This window comes from Ostrinia furnacalis, unplaced genomic scaffold (assembly GCF_004193835.3).
Source record: "Ostrinia furnacalis isolate ACB-3 unplaced genomic scaffold, ASM419383v2 OfSCF2415, whole genome shotgun sequence".
In the NCBI taxonomy this organism is placed as follows: Eukaryota; Metazoa; Arthropoda; class Insecta; order Lepidoptera; family Crambidae; genus Ostrinia; species Ostrinia furnacalis.
This window is the reverse complement of record NW_021132654.1, coordinates 256,654-284,632: the sequence shown is the minus strand read 5'-3', so window position 1 is coordinate 284,632 and position 27,979 is coordinate 256,654. Positions and strand designations below refer to the sequence as shown.

The following is a 27,979-nucleotide window of genomic DNA, read 5'->3' as shown; positions in this document are numbered from 1 at the left end:
AAGCCCCGAGCGGGGCAGGGCCTCGTCCAGGCGCTATGTGGAGTGCGAGCGTGTTCTTTTTCACACAGATAGTGGTGTGTCAATTCGCTACTGGTAAGTTGATAAGCTCTACCCAACCCATAGACAAATCTCACACTCGAAGAATTAAAATACACTTAAAACTTTCTAAGAAGTCAAGCATAGATTGATAAGAGACGAGCTTGTGATTGATCTAACTTTTTTTTTTTTTTTTATCCACAACGAGGAAGCTCTTGGCCTGTATCTCACCTGATGGTAAGTGACGATCAGGCCGAAGGTGGAAGCGAGCTTCACCCGGAATCCTCAACCACGGAGGAACTGGCTATCTTACCTCTAACTGCCGGAACACAACAATGCTGTTAACATTGTTGTTATGGCGACAGACTTAGGTAAGATGGTGGTAGCTAGCCAGGCGGACTTAGAACAAGCCCTACCACCAACCAAACCGAACAGAAAAATCTGCCCCCACTGGGAATCGAACCCGGGACCTCTGCGTCTGAAGCAGGTGGTCTAACCACTAGACCACAGAGGCGGTTAACTAAATACTGGTATTCAACCATTGTGGAATTGTGCCATAAACCAATCTGAAAAACATTAGGGGACACTTTAAGGCAGAATAGGCAAAGGCACAGTTGGACGTCCTGTGGCAGAAATAATGATGATGATGAACTATCGTAAATGAAATGCTAAGTTCAAGTAATTTTGAATTACCTACGAGCCATGCCTGTTTTCACCATCAATCCCTAATTTCTAAGTGACCCCTATGAAAACAAAATTCCTGTTATGTGTTACCATAGAGGTCACATAAAAATTAGGGATTTATGGTGAAAACAGGCATAAGATGATAAAAAGTCCTTTAATATAGAATTCTTACGTCATGGATAAACTTGTATTGCGGTACAAATTGTTGACAATTTCTGGGCCACTCATGTCTCAACAAAGTAGGTAACCTATTTATGTGGCTCCTAAACCGCTTCGTAAATGCCCTATTCCAGTCGCTTCCAGCTGCACTAGCCATAAAAATCTGCAACGAATGAACCGTAATGACTTCTAGCCAAGCTAATGCGTTGCCTTAGAGCCAAAGCACACGATGCGTTGCGGCGGTGCGACGCCGGAGCGGTGTCACTGCGTCATAAGGCGGGAACAAGCCTTATTATTTGCTGGAACTGTTTTTTGGAGGATCCCGTTTAGAAGTTACTTGTTTTAGTACTAACGTTCCACGAACATCCCGTACCTCTAGTACGAAAAACTTTCGAGTTCGTTTCGTTGCGTATTCAAAGTGTCATCGAAAAATTTTGTATGAAAAATTAAACAGCGCCCCCTATATTATAGCCGCCCTAGGGGGCGCTGTTTAATTTTTCATACAAAATTTTTCGATGACACTTTGAATACGCAACGAAACGAACTCGAAAGTTTTTCGTACTAGAGGTACCGTTTGTTGCCGCAAGAGACCGATCCGTTCGAATCTGTAATTCGAATTTCAAACACACAATGTACGTTCACACGATAGTCCAGTTTTACGAAAGCATCACTGGATCCTCAAAACTGGATTGTCGTAGAAAACAGTCCTTACAAAATATCGTGCCGACGACATCGTAAACGTAGCAGGAAGGCGCTGGACGCAGGCCGCTACCAACCAGGCAACATGGAGAGCATTGGAGGAGGTCTGTGTTCAGCAGTGGACGTTCTATGGCTGAGATGATGATGATGATAATAGAAATATCTGTGGCGGGCACACGAGCGGTGCGTCGCAGTCGCGGGATACGGTGAAATCTTGGCGCCGCAACGCATCGTGTGCTTTGGCTCTAATGCAAACTGTATACTGCATTGCATTAGCAGATGACAATATTTGCGTAAGGCGTTGCTGATTCGGTACTCTATATTCACTGTGTAGCTTTGCTGTGTAGTTTATAGTCGCTATTATGCTAGTCTGGAGCCTGGACTTCATAAACTGGCAGCCATAATACAAGTTTAATTTTAGCTGGGGCGCTAGGGTTCACCGTACCTCTGCTGACTTTAAATTAAACGAAACAGCACAGTTTTTTATCGTGTACAGTATTTTGTTATGATTAAGGATTATTTTTATAAAATTATCCCGTAGAAAATATTTTCATATTGTCCAATCTTCGTGGTCCGCTTCGTTTGGGTCATATAGTTTGACTTTGATAAATTGAGTAACGTTTTTTGAGTTAAAAACATGAAAATCCACAAGATAAGGGTTTTTTATTGATAAAACTTTCCTAAGTGACAAGAGCGAAAATTATGAAAAAATTACACTGAGTTTTGCGAAACCCAAATTCCAATGGTTTCGTGATTCAAACTCAAATAGATTAGACATAATTACGTTTTTAGCAGCTCGAAGCTGTACCAGAAATGATAATGACATCTTTCTTTTCCAGAAAACCCCTCATCAACGACTGAAGAAGACACAACCGTGACGTCATTCTACGCGCTCAGTACAGGCATCGCCCCCGCACCCGTTCTACTCCGTTTAGGAAACTCGACCATAGACAGCACTAAATCTTTCAAAGTGCCACAACCATCGCAGGAACCTACGTCAGCGCCGGTGACGTCACAGCCGCAGGTCGAGATGGTGCCACATGTGGTGTTAAAGAACACATACTTCGACCATGATAGGAAGTATGGCCCGACCTTTGAAGATATGCCTGAAGGGAACATAACGAAAATCACTGTACAGTTGGGCGAGGACGCACATTTGAACTGTAGGATTAGTCTGCTATTGGATAAAACGGTAAGTGTTTTTGTATAACATGTCAGTTAGTTCATTCATTTCAGCCTACTGCAGTCCACCCTGGCCAAAGGTTAGGTTCCCCTAAGGTTTCCACAACGACTGTGTGTTTATGGTAAACACAGTTTTTGTTACGTGTGCTCGCTAGCGACTACGTAAAAAAATGACATTAAATGTATGACAGATTGTACGGCGCCCCTAGCGGCTACTTTCAAAAACTAAAATCTTCATAGATTTTTTAAACTAACGTAAACTCATGGTAAGCACACTGGTCCTGCGCTACCTGCATCCAGGTGCTTTCTGTGACCTTTACCAAATCCACCAATTACTATAGGCAATCCTGAATAAATAAAACTAGGATTGGAATATTTTATTTAACACACACCAACTAAATCGTATTTTTAAGATAAATCTTTAAAAAGTATTCAAGAGAGAAGAGAGAAGAAACCTGAGTCTGGTCTCTTGTTAGGAAACAGCAAGCAAGTAATAATACCAAAAGTTTTTAGCAATGCCAATTAAAAGCAAATAAAGTATCCGAACGTCCAAACATAACCATTACTACAAATTACTGCGGGGTCGATTTATAAAATCGTTTTGGCGCCAAAAAAGGTCAAGATTACAATCGTAGGGCTCCATCAAAATGCCATTAGGGCGGACTTAAAAACACCTAAATTGATGTAGACTACGTTTCGTGTCCTAACTTAGGCAGAGGAAAAGGCAAACTTAAAACTAATGCTGCCTATTTAAGAGACGCACGTCAATTTTGGGATTTGTATACAAATTCATTTAGGTCTGAAACATATCTTAGGCAATATATTTATAAAGGGACTGTATCCCAATACAGTCCCTTTATGAATAAATAGCAGCAGTGGGCTGCTAGCGTTTTTTTATGCAAGATAGTGTTTACAAACCTCTTTGCCTTCTAAGGAAATACTTTTTAAGACACACATTTCCTTTTTGCGTTACAGGCGGCTTCCCACAATGCTTAATCTACTTAATTTGCTAACTCTCTCACTCTTATGTAACTTTACGTTGTTTATATAATTTTCAGTGTTCAACCGAGTATCCTTTTAGTTAGAAAACTTACAAATAGTGCATTCATATTTAATTAGGCTACCTAAATAAGTAGCCGTATCTAAATGCAGCATTAACTTTTAGGGAAATTGCAGAATCTAAAAGCCACATTACGTTTCGACGCAATTGCGGGAAGTCGTTGTCACTATACGATGCTGCAATTCCTGTAAATAAACACTATGTCTGTCAATTTGGGAACTTTTCTGTGCTACACAAGTGTTGTATGAAGCACCATACGTATGACGCTTAAGCCAAAAGCATTATAAACTATTCACGTGCGAAGTGGAAAAGTTGAGAGAGTCCACATGTGCTGGATTCAGACAACGTCAGCAATTATGGTTTAGCGCACACTAGGCGACAAAATTTTGTGGCCGCGTCTGTCACCGCGATTTGTCGCCCAGTGTGCGCTGTCACTCAATGTTGATGTATGTTCAACAGATTTTACAGAATGCGATGTTAACATAAATGCTATTTTACAACAAAAATATGTAGACTAGTATGATGCTATTGTGTTTTCTATATTCCTATATCGAGAGGGCTGGAAGACGTAGCGTGGGCAGGCCTCCTACTAGGTGGACCGACGATCTGGTAAAGGTCGCGGGAAGAGCCTGGATGCGGGCAGCGCAGGACCGTTCATTGTGGAAAGCCTTGGGGGAGGCCTTTGTCCAGCAGTGGACGTCATTTGGCTGAAAAGAAGAAGAAGATATCGAGAGAATTGTATTTATAGACCTAAACCTTTCCTATTGTGGTTCACTTGAAATAATATAGTAAAATACCTTAATCTTTATTTGACTTCTAAAGAAGACATTTATTTACGCATGCTTCGTATCAACGCCCTACCAAATTATAAAATGTTTCATTATAACCACAACACAATTTGAAAATACAAAATAATAGATGCCTAATAAGTTTAACAAACAGAACAAAGAACACAAAATACCTCCCCTAATGTTCTAAAAGCGACTAAAATCTTTTGTTAGTGCCTAGCCATCAAACGAAAGTTTCGGGAATTTATCAAAGTCACTTTGAAAGGATGAAAGTATTCAAATAAACTGCGTATTTTCGTCGCCTACTTTCGTTAAACTAAAGTTAAATTTTCAAGCCACTCTTAGATCGTAAAGCACTAAGTGGAACTTGTGTGAAACTAAAATTTTGGCACTTACTAGCGCGTGTAAACTTGTGTAAGAAAGAATGATGTGCTTGAAGAAAATACTGAAAGTTTTCGTTACATCGATCTTTCACTAATATCTTAACAGCTTAGGCCGAGTGCACCATTTTACTTTGACTTTGAAAAATGTCAAAAATCTATTAAACTTCTTAGGCTGAGTCGCACCACCTAACTTTAACTGTATCTTTGACGATAACCGGTGCTTTTTGTATGGAGTTTGACAGATTTTTGACGTTTGTCAAAGTTAAATTAGGATGGTGCAACCCAGCCTTACTAAAAGCACCGGTCATTGTTAAAGTTACGGTGAAAGTAAGTTGGTGCAACTCAGCCTTATTGTACACTAGCTTTCCGCCCGCGGCTTCGCCCGCGTGGAATTTTGTCTGTCACAGAAAAACTTTATCGCGCGCGTCCCTGTTTCAAAAACCGGGATAAAAACTATCCTATGTTCTTTCCCGGGACTCAAACTATCTCTATACCAAATTTCATCAAAATCGGTTGCGAGGTTTAAGCGGGAAAGCGTAACAGACAGACAGACAGACAGACAGACAGACATACAGACAGACAGAGTTACTTTCGCATTTATAATATTAGTTGGGATATTAGTTTAACACATTTCAATTTATCTATAATCGAAATTTATCAAAATTGTTCTTTTGGAGTTGTTAAAAACTTTAGAAACTGCAGACAAAAACTAAACTAAACAATAACTAGAAAAGCCATCGAATTATGCTACAATACACTTGTATAAAGAAGCTCAAAGAATTAAACCATGCAGCTTGTGTACCATTACGTCGGTGTAAAATTACTCGTGTCTCCAAGCTAAAATTCCATTTTTTAAATTTTTCGCCGACACAGGACTGAAATCTTGATAATGTGGCGCTGCGTCACACGCTCGCTCGACATGTGCCAGATTCGCCGACAATTTGTCTGCGATCGTTAGTACACCGACACCGACCGTCCCGCATTCGAGAGGAATAAAGTATGCAGCGTATTTAAAGTCGCAAGACGGATGAAAAATCACGTTTGCATAACGAGTTTAAGATGTTTTTGCAAAAAGAAAGGTTAATAAAATGCTCAGTTTGGCAAAAATTATGACTGAAAATAAAACAAATATAATTTTATCTTACTGAAACTCGCAAATGTAGAGGAGACCGAGGAGACAGGAGAGTCGTGACTGAGGAAAGTTATGACATAATTATGACGATTTTTTGGAACTTATTAACTACTAGCACAGAATAATAATAAGTACTACGTACAGAAGTTTTACTTCGCGAAGGTATTTAAAAAAATGTATGCTCAATGTCATTAACTATATGGTGTAATTTAGCCTGTCTCTAAGAGTCAAGCACCATTTTGTTGACAAAAATCCGGGATCGGCACTGCGCCGAAGCTATAGGGCTGACTTCGGTAAAATGATGTGATGTGAGGTGCCAAACTGCGGAAAATGGCGGAGGAAATACATGATTTAGCATGAATTATCATGAATAATATTAACTACTTATTTACCTCACAGTGTCTTGAGGCAACTTAAAAAAGAATGTACATTCTGTGTTTTTATTATTATTTAGTCAGTTAAATACTGCACAGTATTTAGTACACCATTTTATTTATTTTCTTCCATCATACACAAGAATACGCGTCCGTGAGTCAATGTTCGCTCGTATGTGAGGCCTTGTCGAATAGTATCCTGTAGGTGGGCCATCGTGCGAGTTTCGTTTTCGATGTAAACTCGCGGAGATGAACAGGCCTGCTACTAGCGAGCTCATAACACTACGCGATTTTTTATACTGTCTCGAGCTAACAAATAAGAGCTGTTCTGTTGCAAGCTCGCAGATAGCTAATAGGTTTCCAAAAATCGAAAATGAATCATAACTCTCCCCTGTCACAACTCTTCTCGATCTTCCCTACGAGTAAGGCCCAGAACAGACTGTGAAACGCAACTGCAATGAAACTGCAACTTTCTGATGATTCTGATGAATGAAACTGAAACTGAAAGTTTCAAACTGGTCACGTCATGTGTCATGGCAGAAACTAAGATGCAACTCAAAAGTAACTAGCAGTTGCAGTTTCGTTGCAGTTGCGTTTCACCGTCTGTTCTGGGCCTAAGTCTAACTGCCTTCTTAATAGCAAATCTGAACTCCTAAATAAAAGTAAAGACAGATCAAACAGAAACTATACATTTCTACAACAGTTTTTACCAAAGCCGCCGATTCATCCCGCCAAAGACAATTTGCCCCGTCGTTAGCCGCCGCCGCCTTCCACGCCATTTGTCAAATGAAACCAGGATACCGATAACAGATACAAAACATGAAAAATTGCCAGCGTTGGGAGAAGATTTTATTTCCCTTTTAGCGTTGGAGGAGCAAAAAATGTTTTAATGTCATCCCTGGAATTGTTAGCATTTATCTCGAGAAACTTAACCTTTCACGTATTTTTTATACTTGACCGTCCATCTGTCCGTATAAATATGAACAATGTCATATAAATTGTACTGCCACTGGTATATCCGTCTCTTTAGTTAGACGAGCACAGACGGTCTGTCTAATATGTAGCAAGCTAAAGTGACAGGTAGACGGCCATATCTGTCGCAAAATAAACGTAGTAGTACCGCACCTTAAGAAGAGACACCGTAGTAACTGGGTGAAATAAAACTTGCTTAGGGTGGATTTGACCAAACAAGAGTGAATATTGATCTCAGAATAAATCGTCAGTTATTAAACATTTTGTCATATTATTATTTCCCATACTTAAACTGTCAATGTGCCGGTTAAGTATACCATGAGTTATTCTCTGATAAAAGTTTGGTCGAATCGGACCTTAATAGTGCTCCTTGTGGGAGTACTAGTACTCTCAACAGTGGCTGATATTTTTAAAATATTGTAATGATCAGAGCTCTTTTTATCATGACAATAAAGGCCAAAATCAATAAAAGCAAATGACAAATCGAAGTTCCCATTGAAATCGGTGCGTGCAGTGAAATGCCATTTAACTGTTCACCTCAATAATTACTACAGCTATCAGGATAAGAGTAGCTAGCGATAATGGCGAGGCATTGTTACAAAGAACCCCCAATTAAAGCATCCTTCGAGCAATTATAATACTAAAGATGTGAACAGTAGGGTCTCTATCATGATCGACATAAATTTTGATTTGAGTACAAATATTTTCAAATGTCTTAGCTCCAAACTAAACAGAACTTGCACAGATGAACTGCACGTAGATCTGAGCACTTTGGTGTCTCAAGTAATTAGTAACATTAGATGCATTAGTGTGACAGAAATGTATAATAGTTTGATGGCTAGATAACATTTGCATTACTCTGCGTTCGTGAGTACATCCTGAAACTATAAAGACTGAGACTTGTAAAATATGTTTCCACTGAACCACGTACCGGAAAGCGCAGCGTAAGACGTCCACCCACAAGGTGAATCGACAACCTTATAAAGGTAGCGGGAAGGCGCTGGATGCAGGCCGCCACCAACCGGCCATTGTGGAAATCATTGGGGGAGGCCTATGTTCAGCAGTGGACGTCCTATGGCTGAAATAATGAAGATGATGATGATGATGAACCACTCAGGGTACGCTATTATGTCCGAAATATACGCAGGTGTAAGTTGTCTACTTAGTAAGTTGTAGCCACCTAGTGATTTCTTTGTACAACCGAGAACTACACAAGTGGAGTTTCTGGATCTTACTCCAGTGTACTTATAACAAAGAACCCACCCCAATTATGGCATTCTCCGTGTAATTACTGAAATCATAACGAGTATTCGAAATCGGCCCTTTGAGAGTTAGAACTTGGCCGCTTCTGAATGTAGCAAATGGGAAATTTGCGTAATCTGTGGCATTACCACGAATATCTCAGGCTTTGGATTTGATTTTATTTCCTTTGATAATTTTGACTACAATAAGAATTTAAGTTATTCTTTACAATATGCTATTCTTTTTTTAAGACTACAAATTTAAGAATAGTCCCTTTTACACCTCGTGGTAAGCTAAATAATTATACTTGTGTTAAGACTGAGTGAGTTCTCCACAAAAGTCCAGCGAATGAGACGTTCGAACCCGCGTTCCTCGAATTTCGATTCGGACAGTTCGATACTGGCATCGTTGGGCTATTGTCGCCTAATAAAATGTACCTATTATTTTGCGGAAAGCTAAATATTCTTCTGTAACGAGTGGATCACAACAATAGTTCAGCGAACGACAGGGCTTAAACTCGCGCTCCTCGGATACGACCAGTTCGAACCCGACAGCGTAAAAAAGTAAAACGTAAAAAGTTTATTCAATTATTCGCAAGAAGAATCGTAATAGCGAGTAGAATCTACATTATGGAGCAAATTTAAATTCAAATACTTATTCGCACAATTTTGGGAAATCAAATAAAGGAGAATTTGTCTCTTGTAGTGATAAAATCGTGACGCATTGCGGTCGCAAGTGTTCCAACGCGCCGTGTAGGATGATCTTAACTGGGTTGAACGCCCACACATTCTGTAGCACTTTAGAGTACTCTTATACTACTCCTTTTTACCAGATTACGACAAAAGAAGGGTTATGATTTTAGCTGTCTATGCTGTATGATTGTATTTACGTATGTTTCTCAGTAACGTCTAAACTATTCATCCGGTTTTGATGATTATGGTATCAACCGATTTGTTATGGCAGGGGTAACATGAGCTACATTTTAGGTTTTAGCAATTCTTAGTTTTTTTTTTTTCCATAAGCAAGATATTTATTTATTTTTGTAGTAAGTAGGCACTATTAGATAATAAATAACACAATCAATACTTAATTGATATAGGCATGAGCTGGAAAAACGCGATTTTTCTTCGTAAATTTTGTTGATAAAAAGGAACAAGAGACGTGAAAATTAGTATTGGGTTTCTTCGCCACGTGTGGTAGGCACTTTTCTGAAAACCGAAACAAACTAAAATGAAGCTAAATCTTGTAATTTATCCGGAGGTAAATTACACACGGTAATTATGTTGTACCTGATATTATCATAAGTAATTAAGGTCTTATTATTACAAACAAGATACGGTAGCCAAAGCTTTTTATTCCGCATGATGTCACTTGAGAAGATAATTCCTCGACGTAAAATAGAGATGAGCATTAAGGAAAACACCAAAAAATTATTTAAATTATTTAAATTAAATTTATGTATTTAAAAAAAAAGTATATAAGTAGTATATCCGTTAAGCTAGCACCCATAACACAAGCATTAAAATTGTCCAAAGATTTATTTATTTATTACTAGCTGACCCGGCGAACTTTGTTCCGCCTTAATGGCAATAAATAAGCAGACTTTTTTTTACTTTCGAACGGGATAAAAAGTATCCTATGTCCTTCTCCTGGCTCTAAACTACCTCCCTGACAATTTTCAGCTAAATCGGTTCAGCCGTTCTTGAGTTATAAGTGGAGTAACTAACACGACTTTCTTTTATATATGTATATAGATTCTTTTATTATAAAGTTAATTAATCTAAAATAACCTTTATTGTTTATGGTAAACAATAAACGATAATGGTTACTTTTACTTGGTAACAGCAGCACCAATTAGCCCCGAGGGAAATAACAAAATACACTTTGTATTACCATCTGCAGAGCACAACGAAATTTGGAATAACTGCGACGTGTTAAATTGTGTATGATAAGTACACTTTGGTACATCGATAGTTTTGTGGAGAGATGAAAAGAGATAATAGACTGTATGATAAATTTTGTAAGCCACGAATTCATACGAGCAGTCATTACGTATACTTATATTACTTACTAGCTTTCCGCCCGCGGCTTCGCCCGCGTGGAATTTTGTCTGTCACAGAAAAACAATATCGCGCGCGTATTTGCTCACCGTTTAGACCTACCCTGGACTACGACAAACATTTTAAAACCAAAATCAGCTCAATCGGTCCAGCCGTTCTCGAGTTTTAATCAGACTAACGAACATCAATTCATTTTTATTTATATAGATAGATAGATAGTCTGTAAAATAGGACTACTCCCACTCTTACCGTTGAGGTCGTAAGAGGCGTTCCTTCGTCTCAGCCAAATGACGTCCACTGCTGGACAAAGCCCACGCCCAAGGATTTCCACAACGACCAGTCCTGCTCTTCTCGGATCCTAGCACCTCCCTCACCCTTGACCAGATCCTCGGTCCACTTAAGTCTATCATAAGAGGCGACTAAGAGAAAAATATTCTAAAATCAGACCTGAGATTGGATTGAGAAAGGCCTCCCCCAAGGTTTTCCTACGCTGCCCGCATCAAGGCTCTTCCCGCGACCTATATCAGATCATCGGTCCACCTAGTAGGAGGCCTGCCCACGCTACGTCTTACAGCCCGTGGTCGCCACTCGAGAACTTTTCTGCTCCAACGGCCATTGTCTCTATGAGCTATATGCCCCGCCCACTGCCGCTTGATTTTAGCAATTCTGCGAGCTCTTTCTGCAGTGGAGACTTCAGTTTCAGTCTGACCCGCTAATGTTGATGATGAATTATATTATTTTAACTTTGACTTTTGTTCTAGGTGTCATGGGTCCGCCGAAGAGGTAGAGACGAGATGCCCGAACTCCTCACAGTGGGTGCTGTCACGTACGCGGCTGACAACAGGGTGTCGGTGGCTAAGAGGTACCCTGGCAACTGGAGGCTGCTCATCAGGGAAGTGAAGCCAGATGACGAAGGCGTCTACGAGTGCCAGATATCCACTCACCCCCCGAGAGTCAGTAGGACGTATTTACATATTAACAGTGAGTATAAGTTGGGATTTAAAAGAAATATTACTCTGAGTAGATATTTTTTATGAGATTCAAGTACGATTTATTTTTTTACAAATATTAATTATTCTTCTTCATTTAACCGACAAATTCACTAGTGGATAATTCCCATAAATACCATTCATATAGTTCCACTAAATTATTTTAATTAGGAGATTAATGAAAATAATTTAGTGGAGCTATTTTCATAATCAATTATTTTGGGCTCTCAAAATGAACACAAAATGTATTAAAATCACTTATTTTTACATTCTATAGCTTGCGTGCAGTTTATTTATGATCAGACATAAATGCAAGTATTGAAATAAATTGAATTAAATACTCTTCTGGGGTTCACCTACGCGTATTTCAAATCACACCAAATAATTTTAGAAATTAATATAATAAAAAGAACTAACGCATAAACTATTATCTTTTCCAAATAATTTAAAACAACTAAAACCTAACCACACAATTTTGTTCCAGCCCCCCAAGTGTGGGTGGTAGACGAGGCTGGTGCTCCTCTCTTAGAGAAGTACTACGAAGCAGAATCCACTCTTGCGTTGGTCTGCCGAGCGCGTCACGTGGATACACCAGCTGTACTGACCTGGCTACATGAGGGAAGGGCACTAAACGCTGACACTACTAGAGGAGGGATCAGGTATGAAACAAATGACGTCAGATGACGTATTAATAAAGTAGCTGCGTACTTTTTATGAGCTGTCAAAACATGACTCTCCCATCTGAGTGGTGGGTGAAGCCTGTACTCCTATCCTAGAGAAGTACTACGAAGCAGAATCCACTCTTGCGCTGGTCTGCCGAGCACGTCACGTGGACACACCAGCTGTGCTGACCTGGCTGCATCAGGGATCAGGTATGAAACAAAACCACTTGGTGGATAGACGACCTCACAGAGGTAGCAGGAAGGCGCTGGATGCAGGCCGCTAACAAATAACTGGGGGAGGACGATGTTCAACAGTAAGACAGTGAGTAAATATGGCTTGTAGGTAATTCCTAGCACTTTTTTAGTTCGTATGTCTTTTTCTTTGGTAAGCAGGTAATTCGAATTTTCAAATAAGTCATTTTTATCAGGTCCTTTAGCCACCAATCTCAGAACTATGTGTTGCAAGTAGTCTACAATTAGTAATTATTATAATAATATTATCTAGTAAATTCCTAAGTATAACAGCTAAGTAAATAAACAATAACCTATTAAGGCTTCACAAATAATTTGAAACTTCAAAATACAACAGGTCTAAACTTCATGAAAGTTTAGATATTTCTAAAGTAACACAGGCTTTTAATAGGCAAAAACATGTAAATTACTTGTAATTTTGATCTTGGATAGCTTTAACAATAATTCGTACTTAAATAAATACTGAATAAGTGACGATTGTTTCTGACCGGCTGTTGTTATAACTTGAATTACGTCCAAAAAGTTAATAGCTTTTCAACTTTTCCCATCTTTCTTTTAAATAACTAAATTATACTTCTATTGTGTGGGTTATGGGGTCACCATGAGGTCTAGTTATCCCTAATGTCAGGCTACACTTCGGAGGATGTGCGAAGGAATTTTGCATGACCTAATTCCACCAGCCCCTTTCCATCACCGGGGAACCAGACGCAGGTTAGCGTACCATCCCTACATTGTCGACATTCCACCAGCTGTCTTTCCTGAACACTATAATCCGGGCCTTTTCAAGGCGAGAGTGAATAGGCACTGACAGGACAAATATGTACCATCCTAAACTGCATCTTACTTAACACCATTGCGGTCGAATGCCTTGTCCTTCATAAAAAAGTATGAATAGTAACAAACATTATTAATCACATCAATCGATTAAACTTTTAAACATACAACATAAGGAATTAAGTCCAATTTTCAACATGTGAAACCTTCTATAACAGAGATGTTTGTTTACTGCTAGGAAATAGTAAAATTCATTCTATAAAATATACATTAAGTAATTTCTAGTAAAGAACTCGCATTTCCCATTGGAAGTATCTGAATAAATAATGGCGAAGTACTTTAGAATGACATCAAAGTAAAAAAATAGGCAAGTGCGAGTCAGACTAGCGCTATGAGAATTCCGTAGCCTATTTAATCTGTTCCTTTCCACTTGGCGAGTCCATCAATTTAGATATTGTTCTAATTATTTTATAACTGATTTAAAAAACAAATTTCGAATGAATTAAGTACCTACACTTCTTTTATTCTGTTGTGTATGAGTAGAATTGCCTAAAATTAAATGTAAAGAACTAAAAGTGTGAAATAGTTAATTACAAATGAACTTTTTTTGGATTTTTCTATCTACTCTATTCTAGGTCAATGGGAAGTACCTACTCTACAGATTTTGATTCTTGTATCAGTTGTAGAGACAAAGTTTCTTGGCTTTCTTGCGCTGCTTTTTCGTAGCACTGGCCCATTTTGTACCGAAGCATGGTATTGGGACGTATAGAAGCACTTTAGAAAAAACGTACTTTCAAAAAATTACTTTTATGACTTTAGTGATCCTTCAGGTTTGTTTTCATTTCATGACACGGAACCCAAAAAGAAATTAACTCGCAAGTGTCAATTTATTCACTCCTGCCCGGTAGAACGACCTGGAACAAGTTTATTAAGTCCGAGGGAAGACGTTTTACTACGCAATACAGTTGATATACAATTCTGTTGTCATCCATAAACTAGTAATGTCAAAGTGCTCTCATTGTTTATTCAGGGCGGACGGCTGTGATTTTAAAGGAACAGGGTTACGGGGAGTAGTTATTTTTATGAATAACTTATGTAAGAGGAGGTTTTTTTTTTGGAAATTGTTGTTGTTCTCATAAAAGTTGTTAATTATGATGATAGTAGAATCTTAATTAATTTTGAAGCAAGTTAACTTTGAGTATTATAAGCTCTATCACTAGTATCATTATAGGTTTACTTACTACTGAACGTCATCATCATCATCATCTCAGCCATAGGACGTCCACTGCTGAACATAGGCCTCCCCCAATGCTTTCCATGCTGCCCGGTTGGTAGCGGCCTGCGTCCAGCGCTTTCCTGCTACCTTTATGATGTCGTCGGTCCAACTTGTGGGAGGACGTCCCACGCTGCGTTTTCCGATACGGTTTCTACTGAACGTACTTTGATATAAATACCTAACAGGTCTTGGATACCTAGGAAGGTTCTAGTCTCGTATAAAAACTATGCGATTATAAGTTCCCGTTTGTAATGTTACCACTACGACCGTTTGTAATGTTACGATTTGTCAAACCACTTCTTCAAAAGGTGTTGGGCGACAGCGTAGGGCCGAGTGAATTTGAAGAAAAGGTCATTTGTCCCCATAATTTATTTATATTACAGTCGCATTGTACGGATTTTACCTAATTTCATGTTCGTGCATACTAAGACTTCAAAAGATTCGTTTTTATACACATTTAATGTCATCTAAAGTTCTTCAGTAATGCTGTCTTACGGCTACTACAAAAAACTTGTTTGCAGTAGTAGGTCATGGTGTGAGAGCTCTAGTTTTTAAATAGAAAAATAATAAAGAAAACTTTTTTTTAATCAATATACCTAGTACCACTTTGTAACGCCACAGCGCAAATTTGAATTAACTCAACAGAGCTTGAACGCTAGCGTCACTGAGTTAGCGCAAGACACGACAAGACCCATGTCGGTTGTATAATAACTATTTGACTAGACAGTGGCCGGTGGCGTTTCCCACGACTGTAAGGTACGATGTCCCAAGAAATCAATACTCCTGTATTGTTTGAAATCTATTAATAATTTAGCTAGCTTTCGTTAAATACAGGAGCGGTGGTGCTTAAAACCGTTTATCTGTTACATTAATAGTTAAAATCAAAAGACGCGTTGAATCGTTTTGGAGATTTTAAATAATAAATAAGATATTTCTAGACAAAGAAAATCGTTTATCTGTCATATTAATAGTCGAAACCAAGAGGCACTGAATCTTTTTGGAGCATTATAATAATAAAAACGTTAATTTGGACATGCTGTCCTAAAGATTACAATGTTAGTGATTGCTGTCAACCTCGAGTAGATGTGCCGCAGGGTTCACAAAGGTGTAGTCAACAAACTATCTTTAATGCCATTTAATGAGACGCATTAAAAGCTATTATCATAATTACACACGCTTAAACTTTAGCCCGCAGAGAATCAGTGTCCAACCACGCTCTTAGGATATACTAGGCGGGTATCCTCTTTGATACAAACACCTTTTGTTTGTATCATTATTGTGTGCCTCATATTATCATTATTATGTTTTTTTGTGTCATTTTTTTAAAGCAAACAAGGCAGTTATTTGACCCCAATCGCACCTGGTGTTAAGTGAGATGCAGTCTAGGATGGTACATATCTGTCCTGTAAGTGCATTCACTCTCGCCTTGAAAAGGCCCGGATTATAGTGTTCAGGAAAGACAGAAGCAGGCAGCAATTTCCAGTCCCTAGCTGTTCGCATTATAAAAGAGTTATCGAAACGCTTAGTGCATGCTAGTGGAATAAATTAAGACTTATTACGTGATTGGAAGCTATTTTAGGAAACCGCACACGGGCATAAGAGTTTAACAGCCAGTCTAGTTACGACTGTCTTTTCTGTAATGCATGTCTGACATCAGCAACACCTAGGGTTAATGTCAGTAGTGAACCCCATCAATTAAGCGGGACGATCCATTTGCATACAGAACAGCAGGATTACATAGCAATAAGTCACAAATATACATATACTCGTATAGCTAAGCTAATCCTGTAATGCTGACGTATAACCAGCGTGTTCATCATAATGAAATAAAAATTGCCTAGATTAGTGGAAATTCTAAAAATGGAATGAAAAATCCCAATACACTCGTATTTTTAGTAACTATATTTACATGATACCTAGCATTTACATGATGACTGACAGGTTTGTAAAAAGTGAGATTTAGAACTACATAATTTCGAAGTTGTGTTGTGAGTACTGCATTTAACTGTTAAGCGTTTATTTTGTTTAAGAAACTGTGAAACCCCATTATTTGTCACTTCTAAAAATTGGTCTATTTTTAATGTAGATAAGATATTTAAGATATTTAATAAATATAAATAGATAATTATTAGGAGTAGGTAACTTTTACAATAGAGCAAATGTGACTCAGGAAATTGGAATCTGTTAACTTTTTCTCAGTAAAAGAGCTTACACCCACATGCTTACACAAAAAAAGCCTCCTCATAATATTATTTTAGACATAGATAAGCTTTGAAACTTCTTCAACTTGCCTCAAAAGTTAGCCTAAAACCTAAAAGTTCTTTCGGACTAGACACTCCACGTCACGTACAGTCAGCGTCAAAATTAGTCAAGCATGTAAAGGTTTCAAAACTTTAGTCATGTGTACTAAGTACTAAAAATAAGTTCTTACCTTAGACCCAAGCCACAGCTGCGATTGTGCGGTACTTATTCGAAGGGACGGGACGAGGGATAGTGTGAAATTACTTTTCCATTTGCTTTTTGTGGTCAGTTTTGTTAGAATATACAGGGTGACTTCGCAATAAGTATCCAAATTTTTTTAATAAGCTCTATAGAACAATCTATACTAATATTATAAAGCTGAAGAGTTTGTTTGTTTACTTGAACGCACTAATCTCAGGAACTACCGGTCCGATTTGAAAAATTATTTCAGTGTTAGATAGCCCATTTATCGAGGAAGTCTATAGGCTATATACCATCATGCTACGAGTGCAGATACGATAGGTGCAGAGCAACAATGAAAAATGTTACGAAAACAGGTTTTCACGCGTACGAAGTCGCGGGCACAGCTAGTTTAATAATACAACTTTATCGTAATTGTTTTAAATCATGTATTTTTCCCGAAAAAAAAATTGAAAATCTAATTCGCTTATTTTCGCGCACCATTATCTCTATTAATCTTTGCAGTTAACAGACAGTGTGTACGTATTTTTCTATGAATGAAGCAAATTATCCACGTGTGCCAGTTTTGAAACCGCGCGCTGCGGATAAAAATAATAAAATATGAAAAAAAAAATTTTTTTGTTTTCTTTGCGTAAATCGATTGAGGTCAAAATCACCCTATATTTTGATTAAACTTTTTGCCTGAAAAATATAATTCTGTGCAAGCAGGTACTCGTTAAATTGAGCTTTGCCATACATCTAGCTAGAGCAGAGCGAATCATTAGCGGACCAAAAACTAAGTAAATTATGATTGACATGAAAGAACGATGGTTGATAATGTGATCTAAAACTGTGGGGAGATTTAGAAAGCTATTACCGAAAGATCATCATCATCATTTCAGCCAAAGGACGTCCACTGCTGAAAATAAGCCTCCCTCAATGACTTTCACATTGCACGGTTGGTAGCGGCCTGCATCCAGCACCTTCCTGCTACCTTTATCAGGTCGTCGGTCCACCTTGTGGGTGGACGCCCCACGCTGCGTTTTCCGATACGCGGCCTCCATTCTAGAACCTTGCTGTCCCATTGGCCGTCAGTTCTGCGTACTATGATAGATGATGATTATACCGAAAGATGGAATGGCACTAATATTGATGGCTGCTATGAAGTCTGACATAAAGGTAATGATCCCTGCCAGTTGTAATAACCCACTCAATAGAATAAAAACTAGACATAAGCTCCAACTACGTCCCACACGTCTCAGCCTAAGTTTTTTTTTATGCTAGACAAGGCAGGTATTTGACCGCAATCGCACCTGGTGTTAAGTGAGATGCAGTATAAGATGGTACATATCTGCCCTGTAAGTGCCTATTCACTCTCGCCTTGAAAACGCCCGGATTATAGTGTTCAGGAAATACAGCAGCAGGCAGCGAATTCCAGTCCCTAGCTGTTCGCATTATAAACGAGTCGTCGAAACGCTTAGTGCGAGCTGGTGGAATGTCGACAATATAGGGATGGTACGCTAACCTGCGTCAGTGTAAATATTTCAGCAGATGCAGCAAATCTTACATTAGTTTTTGAGAACACTACTATAATAAATTACGAGTAGTAGTCTTAAAAAATAAGAACATGATTATACTCTTTATGATATCGACTGTACATCCTTATGGTTCGGTAGACGCTTAAAATATTTAACACAAAACCGCCAGGAAAGTTAAGAGGCAAACACTTTGACGTATGGGGTATGTCTAGAATAAACTGCGCATGTAATAAATATGGGCTTAAAAGAAAGACAGAAAGCTGGAAGGGGCTTTATGCGCTGTGTTTAAGAAAACCAGTTTTAAAATAAGGCAGTAGCTGATGTTTTAACGTAACGGCTTTTAAAAACAGAAAATGTGTGCTTGAGCGTTAATTTCACAAGGGATGGCGATTCATCTAAACATTGTGTTCATCTAAATATACATAATAGTTGTTGTAATAAGCGCTATTATGCTTGCAACTGTATGTACTGTAGTACTGTACCGACATTATAAGAAAGACAACATACAGTTCGTTTGTTTCAGCCGAAAGACGTTCACTGCTGGACAACGGCCTCCCCGCGACCTCCAGATCGTTGGTCGACATACGAGTACAGTAGGATTTAAAACCAGCTTTAGAAACCTCTTCTGGAACGAACAAGTATTTATTTAACTACGTGCACAGTGGTCGTAGTTTTTACCTCGTGTAACATAGACAACTTATAGCAATTTCAGTTCCTAATTCCACCTTCTCTTTCCCCAGCGTGAAGACAGAACAAGTGCCAGGCGGAGCGGACAGCCTGCTGAGGCTGGCGCGAGTGAACAGCACAGACGCCGGCAACTATACATGTGCTGTGCGCGGCGCGAAATCCCACACAGTTTCTGTGCATGTGCTCAATGGTAAGCACATCAATCAAGCAATCAATCATCAAAGTAAAGCAAACTACGATGCGCTCGTTATTAGATTGAGCCCATCCTCACCATATTATTTAATAGCATTTATCACAAGCAACTTGGTGCTTCGAAAGACACTTTAAAAGTATGTTTCTGTAGGTAAGTTAATTATTTTCACAATAAGAGCTATTAAGTTTAGGTAAATGCGTTGCTAACAATTCGCAAAAACAATAATTACAAAAAAATAGCTACTTATCCTATTTTCTCAGTATTGGGCATAATACTTAACAATTGAATCGTATCTCCTCTGAAATAAAACATCACAATCAGTAGTAAAAACGTAGCAACTTGAAATGTCCAAAAAACGTTCTTAAAACTGACAGACAAACAATTTACAGGCTGAGAAAGTTTCAAAATTTTAATACTTAAGGTCACGCTTGTAGGTCGAAGGTCAGAAAGGCTTTATAGAGAGTTCTAGCGTAAAATCGCCCACGACTTGCCGCAAAGGTAGGTACCTACTAGGGTTGCCAACATTTCATTAGCGAAATATAGTATTTTCCAAAATAAGGTGTAAAAAAATATAGTACATTTAAAAAAAATATAGTATTTTATGGGAAAAACAAAAAAAATAGACAAATATACATTTTTTAATTATTTATTTTTATAAAACTATATTTTTTTGCAGTTCTTGCGCTGTGTAACAGTTTTTTGTATAAAATAAAAGTGTCATATTCATATGCTTTGTCACATTCTATTTTTAAATTAATATAAATCAAAAAGCTCATTTTTTATTAATGATACACTACTTCTGTTTCTTTCTTCTCGCCACTTTGAATTCATAACCGAATATATCCTTTCTGTAAATGCCGAAGTGGCGGGAATAGAGAGCAGGAATGAAATTACTTCAAATAAATTTGGTAAGTCATTTTCAGTATTTTTTAAAATAAGCTGCCATTTTTGGCCTGTAGTTTTGTCAGTAAAGTCACTACAGTCTTTTAATTTAGCAATGATTTCATTCAATATCGTTATTTCAGAGTATAGGTCGTCCATTTTGATACTCAATTTTTCTTGTAAATTTAGAACTTCTAATATTGTCTCACAGTCATTAAATGAAACCTCCTTTTTTAAATTTAATTTTTGGATTTTAAATAACCAATTGCTTTCACTGAAATCAAACCATTTATTAATATAGTCTAAACATTTATCAAAAAAAAGCAAAAAAATCTTTTGAATTCCATAACTTTCGGTGGGGGGGATTTTGCTTCTAATGATTGCAACATTTTTTTTGTTTTGTAACCAAAAAAAATATCTTTTTTTACGTTGTTCTAACGCCGATTTTAAAATTGACATAATATGTTGTGATAAGGATAGAGACAAGCAATTTTTAGTTTTGCAAAAGTAATACGATAGAGAATAATACAAAGCAATAAAAACCACCTGTTATAGGGGCATTTTTTGGAGAAAGTGATCAAATAACAAAAAAAACAAGAATTTAAAAGCAGATTTTTTTTTCAAAAACTATATTTTTTTAATATTTGTTGGCATTTTCTGGGTATTTTATGTATTTTATTAGTATCGCCTGTTATGTATTCAGCATTATTATTGTTTTTATTTTATCAGGATATACCTCTTAGTTTAAAAGTTATTACGTTTTCTTTACGAGAAGTAATTAGAAGAAAAAAAATTCTATAAAAAAATTCTGTAAAAAATCTCAAAAATTTTTCACATATTTTCATATGTGCACTTTATCGTGACTCACACTGTATATTTTGGGGATCTTCAGTAATCCAGTCATACTTTCTTTTCCACTCCGGTTTATTTTATTTGGAGTCTTTTTGGTATTTTTCGTTTTTTAATCGGCGTTAGCGGCGCAATAGAATTTGACGCACTTTCGTTATCACTACCACTTTCCATAGCTAATTTATATAAGATTTCAACTTTTCAAAAGAAATAACAACATCTAGTTTTAAAACGATTCTGCCGATAAATAAAGCAGACCAAAATATCGTTTGACGACGTTAAAATTTGCGTTGTCAATTTGACATTGACCAGTTCGTTACGTGCGATGGGGCGGTTCGAATACCGGACTAATATGCCAGGGGTCACGGATTTGATTCCCACACTGTACAAACATTTATTTTTATTAGTCTAGGAGTTTCTATGTATAAGTTTACTGTGGTCTAGTACCCATAGAACAAGCTTTGCTTAGTTTGGGACAAGATGGCGCAGCCCAAAATGTTAAAGTTTAAAAAAATCATAGATCCAATATACTCGTACTTAATGTACGTACGGATAATAGTACCTTTATCAAATGTTTCACTATTGCTACTTATCTATTGAAATAGGTGTGATTTTGAAGCTGGAAAATAAAATCTGATTTGCTGGAGATTGCCCAACAATCTTACAAATAACACATCCTGATTCTATTTATATTAATTTCCCGAAATGGTACTAAGCAAACGCGATTCAACTCCATATCTATCTTCACACTTTATCTGTCTCTTTCATTGCGGTCAGTGATACTCAGTGAGTGAAAGGAAGAAAAAAAGTCGAAGATACGAAAATAGGGTTAAGAATAGGCCCCCAGAAATAAGGAATAATGACAGCAAACAATTACTTGGGTCGACTTCCCACGCCTATATCTGACTGGAAAAAGAAAGAAGGTCAGATTTTTGTGTGGCCCCGGTAAATTGTGGAACCCTTTCAAAATTAAATCTGATGAAACCAATAAAGCTTAAAGTATTTACTGGAATTTTGATAGAATTCATGAAGACCATATAAAAAAATTTGATAAATTGAGTACCTACTGGACGGAACGAGTAACTAAAAGGCTAAAAGTTGCGGATTCGATCTACGCGCAATAACACACACATTTGCATGTCCATATCGAGAATGTATTTATTTGGGTGTTTATGTATGTGTATACCTATTTCCAAAAAATAAAGGTACAAACTTAAATATCTGAGATATTAAGTAGTTACCACAATAAAAAAATCACAACTGAAAATATCCAAATATCTCGCTTGAGTACGCGACAACACCTTTCATCTCTATGCTTCCAAGAATTCATTTATTCAGTGATTTTGTAACTTTCTGAAAACATTAAAATAATAAAAGTAATTTTTACTCGCAATTTTATTAAAACGTAAATCAGTATTTTAACCAGTATTTGGATTAACATAATATCGGTATAATAACTTAAACAGCTTTAGTACAAGATTTCAATTAACAACTCATTTACAGAGTTTCAACTTTGAACTCTAACGTAATGGATTACTTTTGTTAAATATTGAACCAATTTCGGTTATTTTAATACTTAGTCCGTAATCGAGATGATCTGAAATCCAGAAGTTCTGGAACTTTGTGTCTGGACTTGATTATTCTTAGTTCAATTCTTAGTTTAAATTCTTAGTTATTAGTTATCTGGGAATGAAAAACGATGGTTGTGATTAATAACAACGTGGCTTGATTGGACGTCGAAAACAAGATAATTAGTTTAAATTGTTAATTTTACGAAACAACAAAACAACTTTAGTAGACAGGGTGTAAGGTAGTGACTGGGAAATATTAAACGGTTAAGAATAAAGAATAAAGTACCGTATACGTTTTGGGAAAGGAGGCAAACGAGCAAACGGACACCCGGTATATAAAAATATATTCTATGCTATAATATTTTTTCGATTAGAATCACTTCGCTGTGCGTTTTACGTAACAAATGTTTTGTAGTAATAAAAGTTATTTTATAAGATTTTAAACTTTCGCGTTCTATTTCAACGAACATAGTAATACACGGGTCTTAACGCGACGTTTTATAATGAGTTACATTATGTACTCACGGCTTGACATCTGCTTGTGACCACGGCTGCAGCATAGCAGCCGAAACGCCACGTTATAACCCGTATCTTACTATTTTAAAAGTTATTTTGTAATAAAAATGTATACTCTATAATGAGCTATTGACTATACCTACGTTTATCGAAACGTTAAAAAAGAAATTAATAAAAAAAGTTTGCTTTTCATTTCCGAAAAAAGACATGATAAGTTCAGTAAGTGATCAGAGTTCACTTGCAAAGTTTTCCCTGCCTGTCCCTAACACCTGGTGCAGAGTAAAATTAGGCCTATATATTTTTAATATTCTCTTCTCCGTTCTTTCCATTAATTTAATTAATACAGCACACTTTTTTTTGTTGCAAACTTTATGCGCCATGGTCCGTGCGACTGTCACGTAAAAACGTAAAACTGTACAGCATATTTTCTCCCATGGGTATTTTACCCATGAATTTGCCTTTTCGTATGAAGAGTATATCGATAGTGGAAGTATCAATTAATGTAAGGGACATTTTGGCCAAAATGAGTTATATATACCAACGCATTCAGAATTTTCGGCTCTATCGATTGGTATACTTGAAATGTTGATATCTTTAAAAAAATGTCCCTTACCTTAAACATTTTTAGTTGGCTGAATACGACTTTTGGGGAAACAAATGATTTAAAGGACGTAAATTCCTTTTAATAATACAATTCAGCCCTTACCCTAAACTGTTGGTTTTAACTTTTGAACTCATTGAACCTTACTTCATTTAAAACTTATTGATTTATCATAATTAGGCCCTTACGTTAATATTATGCATATAGGATATCAATTACTTTTTTTGGTGGTGATATGCATTTAATGCCTCCCACTCCTAATACACTTATGAACACTAAGTTGTCTTGTTTCTATCTTTTTTCTGTTCATTTTTACGCAGTTGGGTTTTTGACCGAGGGGCTGAAGGCTCTTCAGAAGCTGTTCAATTCCGTCATCCTCGAAGGAAAAACGCCTACGGTATGGCACAGAAGTGTGGTGACACTCTTCTTCAAAAAAGGCGACAAAACCTTGTTGAAGAATTATAGACCCATCTCACTTCCGAGCCATGTCTACAAGCTGTTTTCGAGAGTCATTACGAATCGTCTCGCTCGTAAGCTCGATGACTTCCAGCCTCTCAATCTCTCAATCGCTTTAGTACACCACATACATACGCCACGGCAGATTATACAGAAGACCGAGGAGTATAGTCAGTCACTTTGCCTGGCGTTTGTGGACTATGAGAAAGCTTCGATCGAGACCTGGGCAGTACCTACTACAGTTTCTCCAACGGTGTCAAATTGACTACCTATATCGATACATCGAAATGTTGAAAGGCTTGTACGAAAACGCCACAATGTCGTTCCGTCTCCAGGATCAAGACTCGAAACCAGTTGCAGCAGCAGACAGGGGGAACTGAAAACTCCGAAACTGTTTCTGGACTGGAACGGATTCGGCATAAATATCAACGGTGAGTAAATAACCCACCTTCGATTCGCAAACGATATCATAGCCATGGCTGAGACCGTGGAAGATCTAGGCACAATGCACAATGGCCTGAGTCGAGCCTCTCAACAAGGGGGTCTTAAAATGAAACATGGACAAGACAAAATCATGTCAAATGTCCGTGTTGCACCCACTCCTCTAAAGGTTGGATACTCTACACTCGGCAGTTGTTGACACTTATATGTACCTAGTACAAACAGTCCAGTTAGGCTGGTTATAGTGTCACGCGGACCGTCCAGTGCGGATCCGCTTCACACAGCCGATCTGTAAACTTCGAGGAAGCGTTTTAGAGTAATGCGGTCCGCAGGAATCGCTCGCTCCCTATCAGTTCATACAGATTGGCTGTGCGGAGCGATCCGCACTGACGGTCTGCGTGACACTAAAACCAGCCTTAGGTAGGTCTAACTTCGAGGAAGAGGTCAATCGTCGAATCCAACTCGGCTGGCAACGTTCAGGAAGCTTCGTGATATTCTCACGTCTGAAATATCGCACTGTCTCAAGACAAAAGTCTTTGATAACTTATGGATCTGAGACGTGGTCGCTTACTGTGGGCCTCATAAGAAGACTCAAGGTCAAAGGCGATGGAGCGTGCTATGCTCGTAGTGATTGAACCAGAAATGACGTGATCCGCAGGAGAACCAAAGTGACTGACATAGTCCGCAGAATCGCTAAAATCAAGTGGCAGTGGATGGAGCTCGTAGCTTGCAAAGCTGATGGCCGCTGGGGCAGAAAAATTCTTGAGTGGCGACCACGAGCTGGAAGACGTAATGTGCTGCAGACCCCCACTAGGTCGACCGACGATCTGGTGAAGGTTGTAGGAGGTGCCTGGATGCGGGCGGCGCAGGACCGGTTGTTGTGGAAATCCTTGGGGGAAGACCTTTGTCCAGCAGTGGACGTCATTCGGCTAAAACGAACGAACGATGATTGAAAAAAAAACCTATCTGCGTAAAAATGAACAGAAAAAGATAGAAACAAGACAACTTGTTCACAAATGCAGATGTAGGCATCATCAGTGACTAAATGTTTTGTTGGTGATGTGTATTTGATGCCTCCAACTGCATTTGTGAACACTAAGTTGTCTTGTTTCTATCTCTTCTCTTCGTTTTGTTAATGAATACTCGAATGCAACCTCTACTTACATCAGGTTTCAATGTTAAAATTGTCAAGTTACAATAATATTACTGTCGTGTTTATTCTTAAATGTACCTTACAACATACATGACATTCCATACTGTGAAATTTCAACATTGTAAGGTACAGTCAAGCTCGTTTTTTTAATGTAAGGGACATGCTATCTTTTAAACTACCCATTTTTCGAAAATTTGGCGTTTATATTATGAAAGAACAGAAAATTCTAAGAAACTTTGCCATAGAAACTATTTAAATCGTAACATCACATAAAAAGATATTGAGGTATAAAGAAAAAAAAAATCGTTTTTTGGCTCTCCTGAAAAGTCGTGTTTTGTCCCTTACAGTAATTGATATTTCCACTATCGATATAGAGCTATTATATTTTTTATCAATTTGTGAAGTCTGTTTATCAGCAAACGTTTCGCCATTCAATTGAAATGGAATTATTTTTCCTAAAATAATTTTCAGAATTGCTTCCACCCACTACGTTATTGAACCTACATTTAGAAATGGTGCTCCATTCTGGTCTTTTATGAGTTAACGGACAATAAACTTTTCGCTATCTAACTTGCTTTCGTCCAATTGAATATCTAAAAAGAATTCATCGTAATTATTTCTAGAAGGAAACGCTAAAGTCACAAATATCATTATCACGAAGAATGCTTGCCAAGTTTTTTAACTGCTGTCTTAAGATACTTTTTGGAACAGTGCCTGAAATTTATGTATAAGTTTTCATTTCTTCTTGGATTCATATTTAGGTTTGTCTTGTATTCCTGGAGTTCTTTTATTTTCCAAAAACAATAGGTAAATAAAAAGATCGAGCAACTTCAAATTGAAGTGTGTGAACTTAAATTCTTAAAAGAGTTTTAAAGACAATATGATCAGTAGGAAACATACAAAAAATGAACATAAGAACTAAACAATAATATGATAGAGCCCACACACTGATACACACAGAGAGAGAGAGCACAAACAGACAGTTTTCATCAGGACATTCATAATAATAATGATGAAAACAATGTTGTTATCAGCGGGATGCCCGTTGAAAATTGAACATCCTTAATATTCCCTTATTCTCTTTCATGCAAATCATTGTCAGCCGTTGTGTATCAATTATTATTAATTTAAAAGTAGGTAATTAGTTTTAAACAAATATTATTTTAAAAGCACACTATTTTAATTCCTGAGAACTGAATGTCGTTTCGTCGAATATTGTGATGTTTTATTTCCACGTTAAAGCTACGAAATTAAAAACAAAACGGAGCACGTAATCCCATTTAAAAATTTCAATTCGTTCATCACTAACAAGCGCTTTTTGTTCCAGAGAGCCTCGCGGAACTCCACGCCGGCGGGAATCAGATTCCGTCGTCGCCAATAACGATAGTAACGTTATTATTGTTAATCGTTATAACGGAAAAACCGTTATTCCCCACTGTGATGTTGCTAGCAGCACTATTTTGTTTCGAAGTAACGGTACTGGCCAAAGGCCCGCGCGATCACTTCATTGTGTTGTTACCCACGTGATATAAAAGTTTAGATTGTGTAAATAAGTTCGATGTAAAGATGATAAAATAAACTATTAATGTTACTGTAAAATAAAATTTCATTACATATTTTGGTGTTTTTTTTTTCTTGTTCCTACTGGCTGAAAACAACAATAGTTTACAAGCGAGTTTCGGATAAAGAATAATGTAAATACTTGGTAAGTATTTTTCTGACATCTACTTTGTTACAATAAAAAAAGCAAAGTTATTAGTTCACTGACCTAGACGCGATGTTTTTGTAGGTTTAGGAGAGTCGTCCAATTTTACAAAAGGACAATGACCTAGTAAAGATGAATTATGAAGATTAATATTTCAAGGATTTTCCACTCAGAAAGATTTTACACACAAAAAGGATAAAAAATAAAAATGAGAAAAGAAAAAGAAGAACTTGATTGGAATT

The 27,979-nt window shown here is 37.5% G+C and overlaps 1 protein-coding gene across 1 annotated transcript; it reads left to right on the top strand.

The window, feature by feature from the left end:
• LOC114355515 (uncharacterized) lies at positions 1–27,613 on the top strand. Its single transcript, XM_028308399.1, has 6 exons — positions 1–93; positions 2,418–2,770; positions 11,533–11,752; positions 12,245–12,419; positions 19,424–19,560; positions 27,360–27,613. Exons 1-6 carry the CDS (start codon positions 36–38, stop codon positions 27,557–27,559), a joined length of 1,143 nt encoding a protein of 380 aa, XP_028164200.1. The 5' UTR covers positions 1–35; the 3' UTR covers positions 27,560–27,613.
• Positions 27,614–27,979: the final 366 nt, after the last annotated feature.

What these genes read in the sequence shown, in the direction of transcription:
- LOC114355515 (XM_028308399.1), top strand. Translation starts at nt 36, where the DNA reads ATGTGGAGTGCGAGCGTGTTCTTTTTCACACAGATAGTGGTGTGTCAA. An exon ending in GTCTGCTATTGGATAAAACG is followed by an intron (nt 2,771 to 11,532) that starts GTAAGTGTTTTT and finishes CTTTTGTTCTAG; the next exon opens with GTGTCATGGGTCCGCCGAAG. An exon ending in ACTACTAGAGGAGGGATCAG is followed by an intron (nt 12,420 to 19,423) that starts GTATGAAACAAA and finishes CTCTTTCCCCAG; the next exon opens with CGTGAAGACAGAACAAGTGC.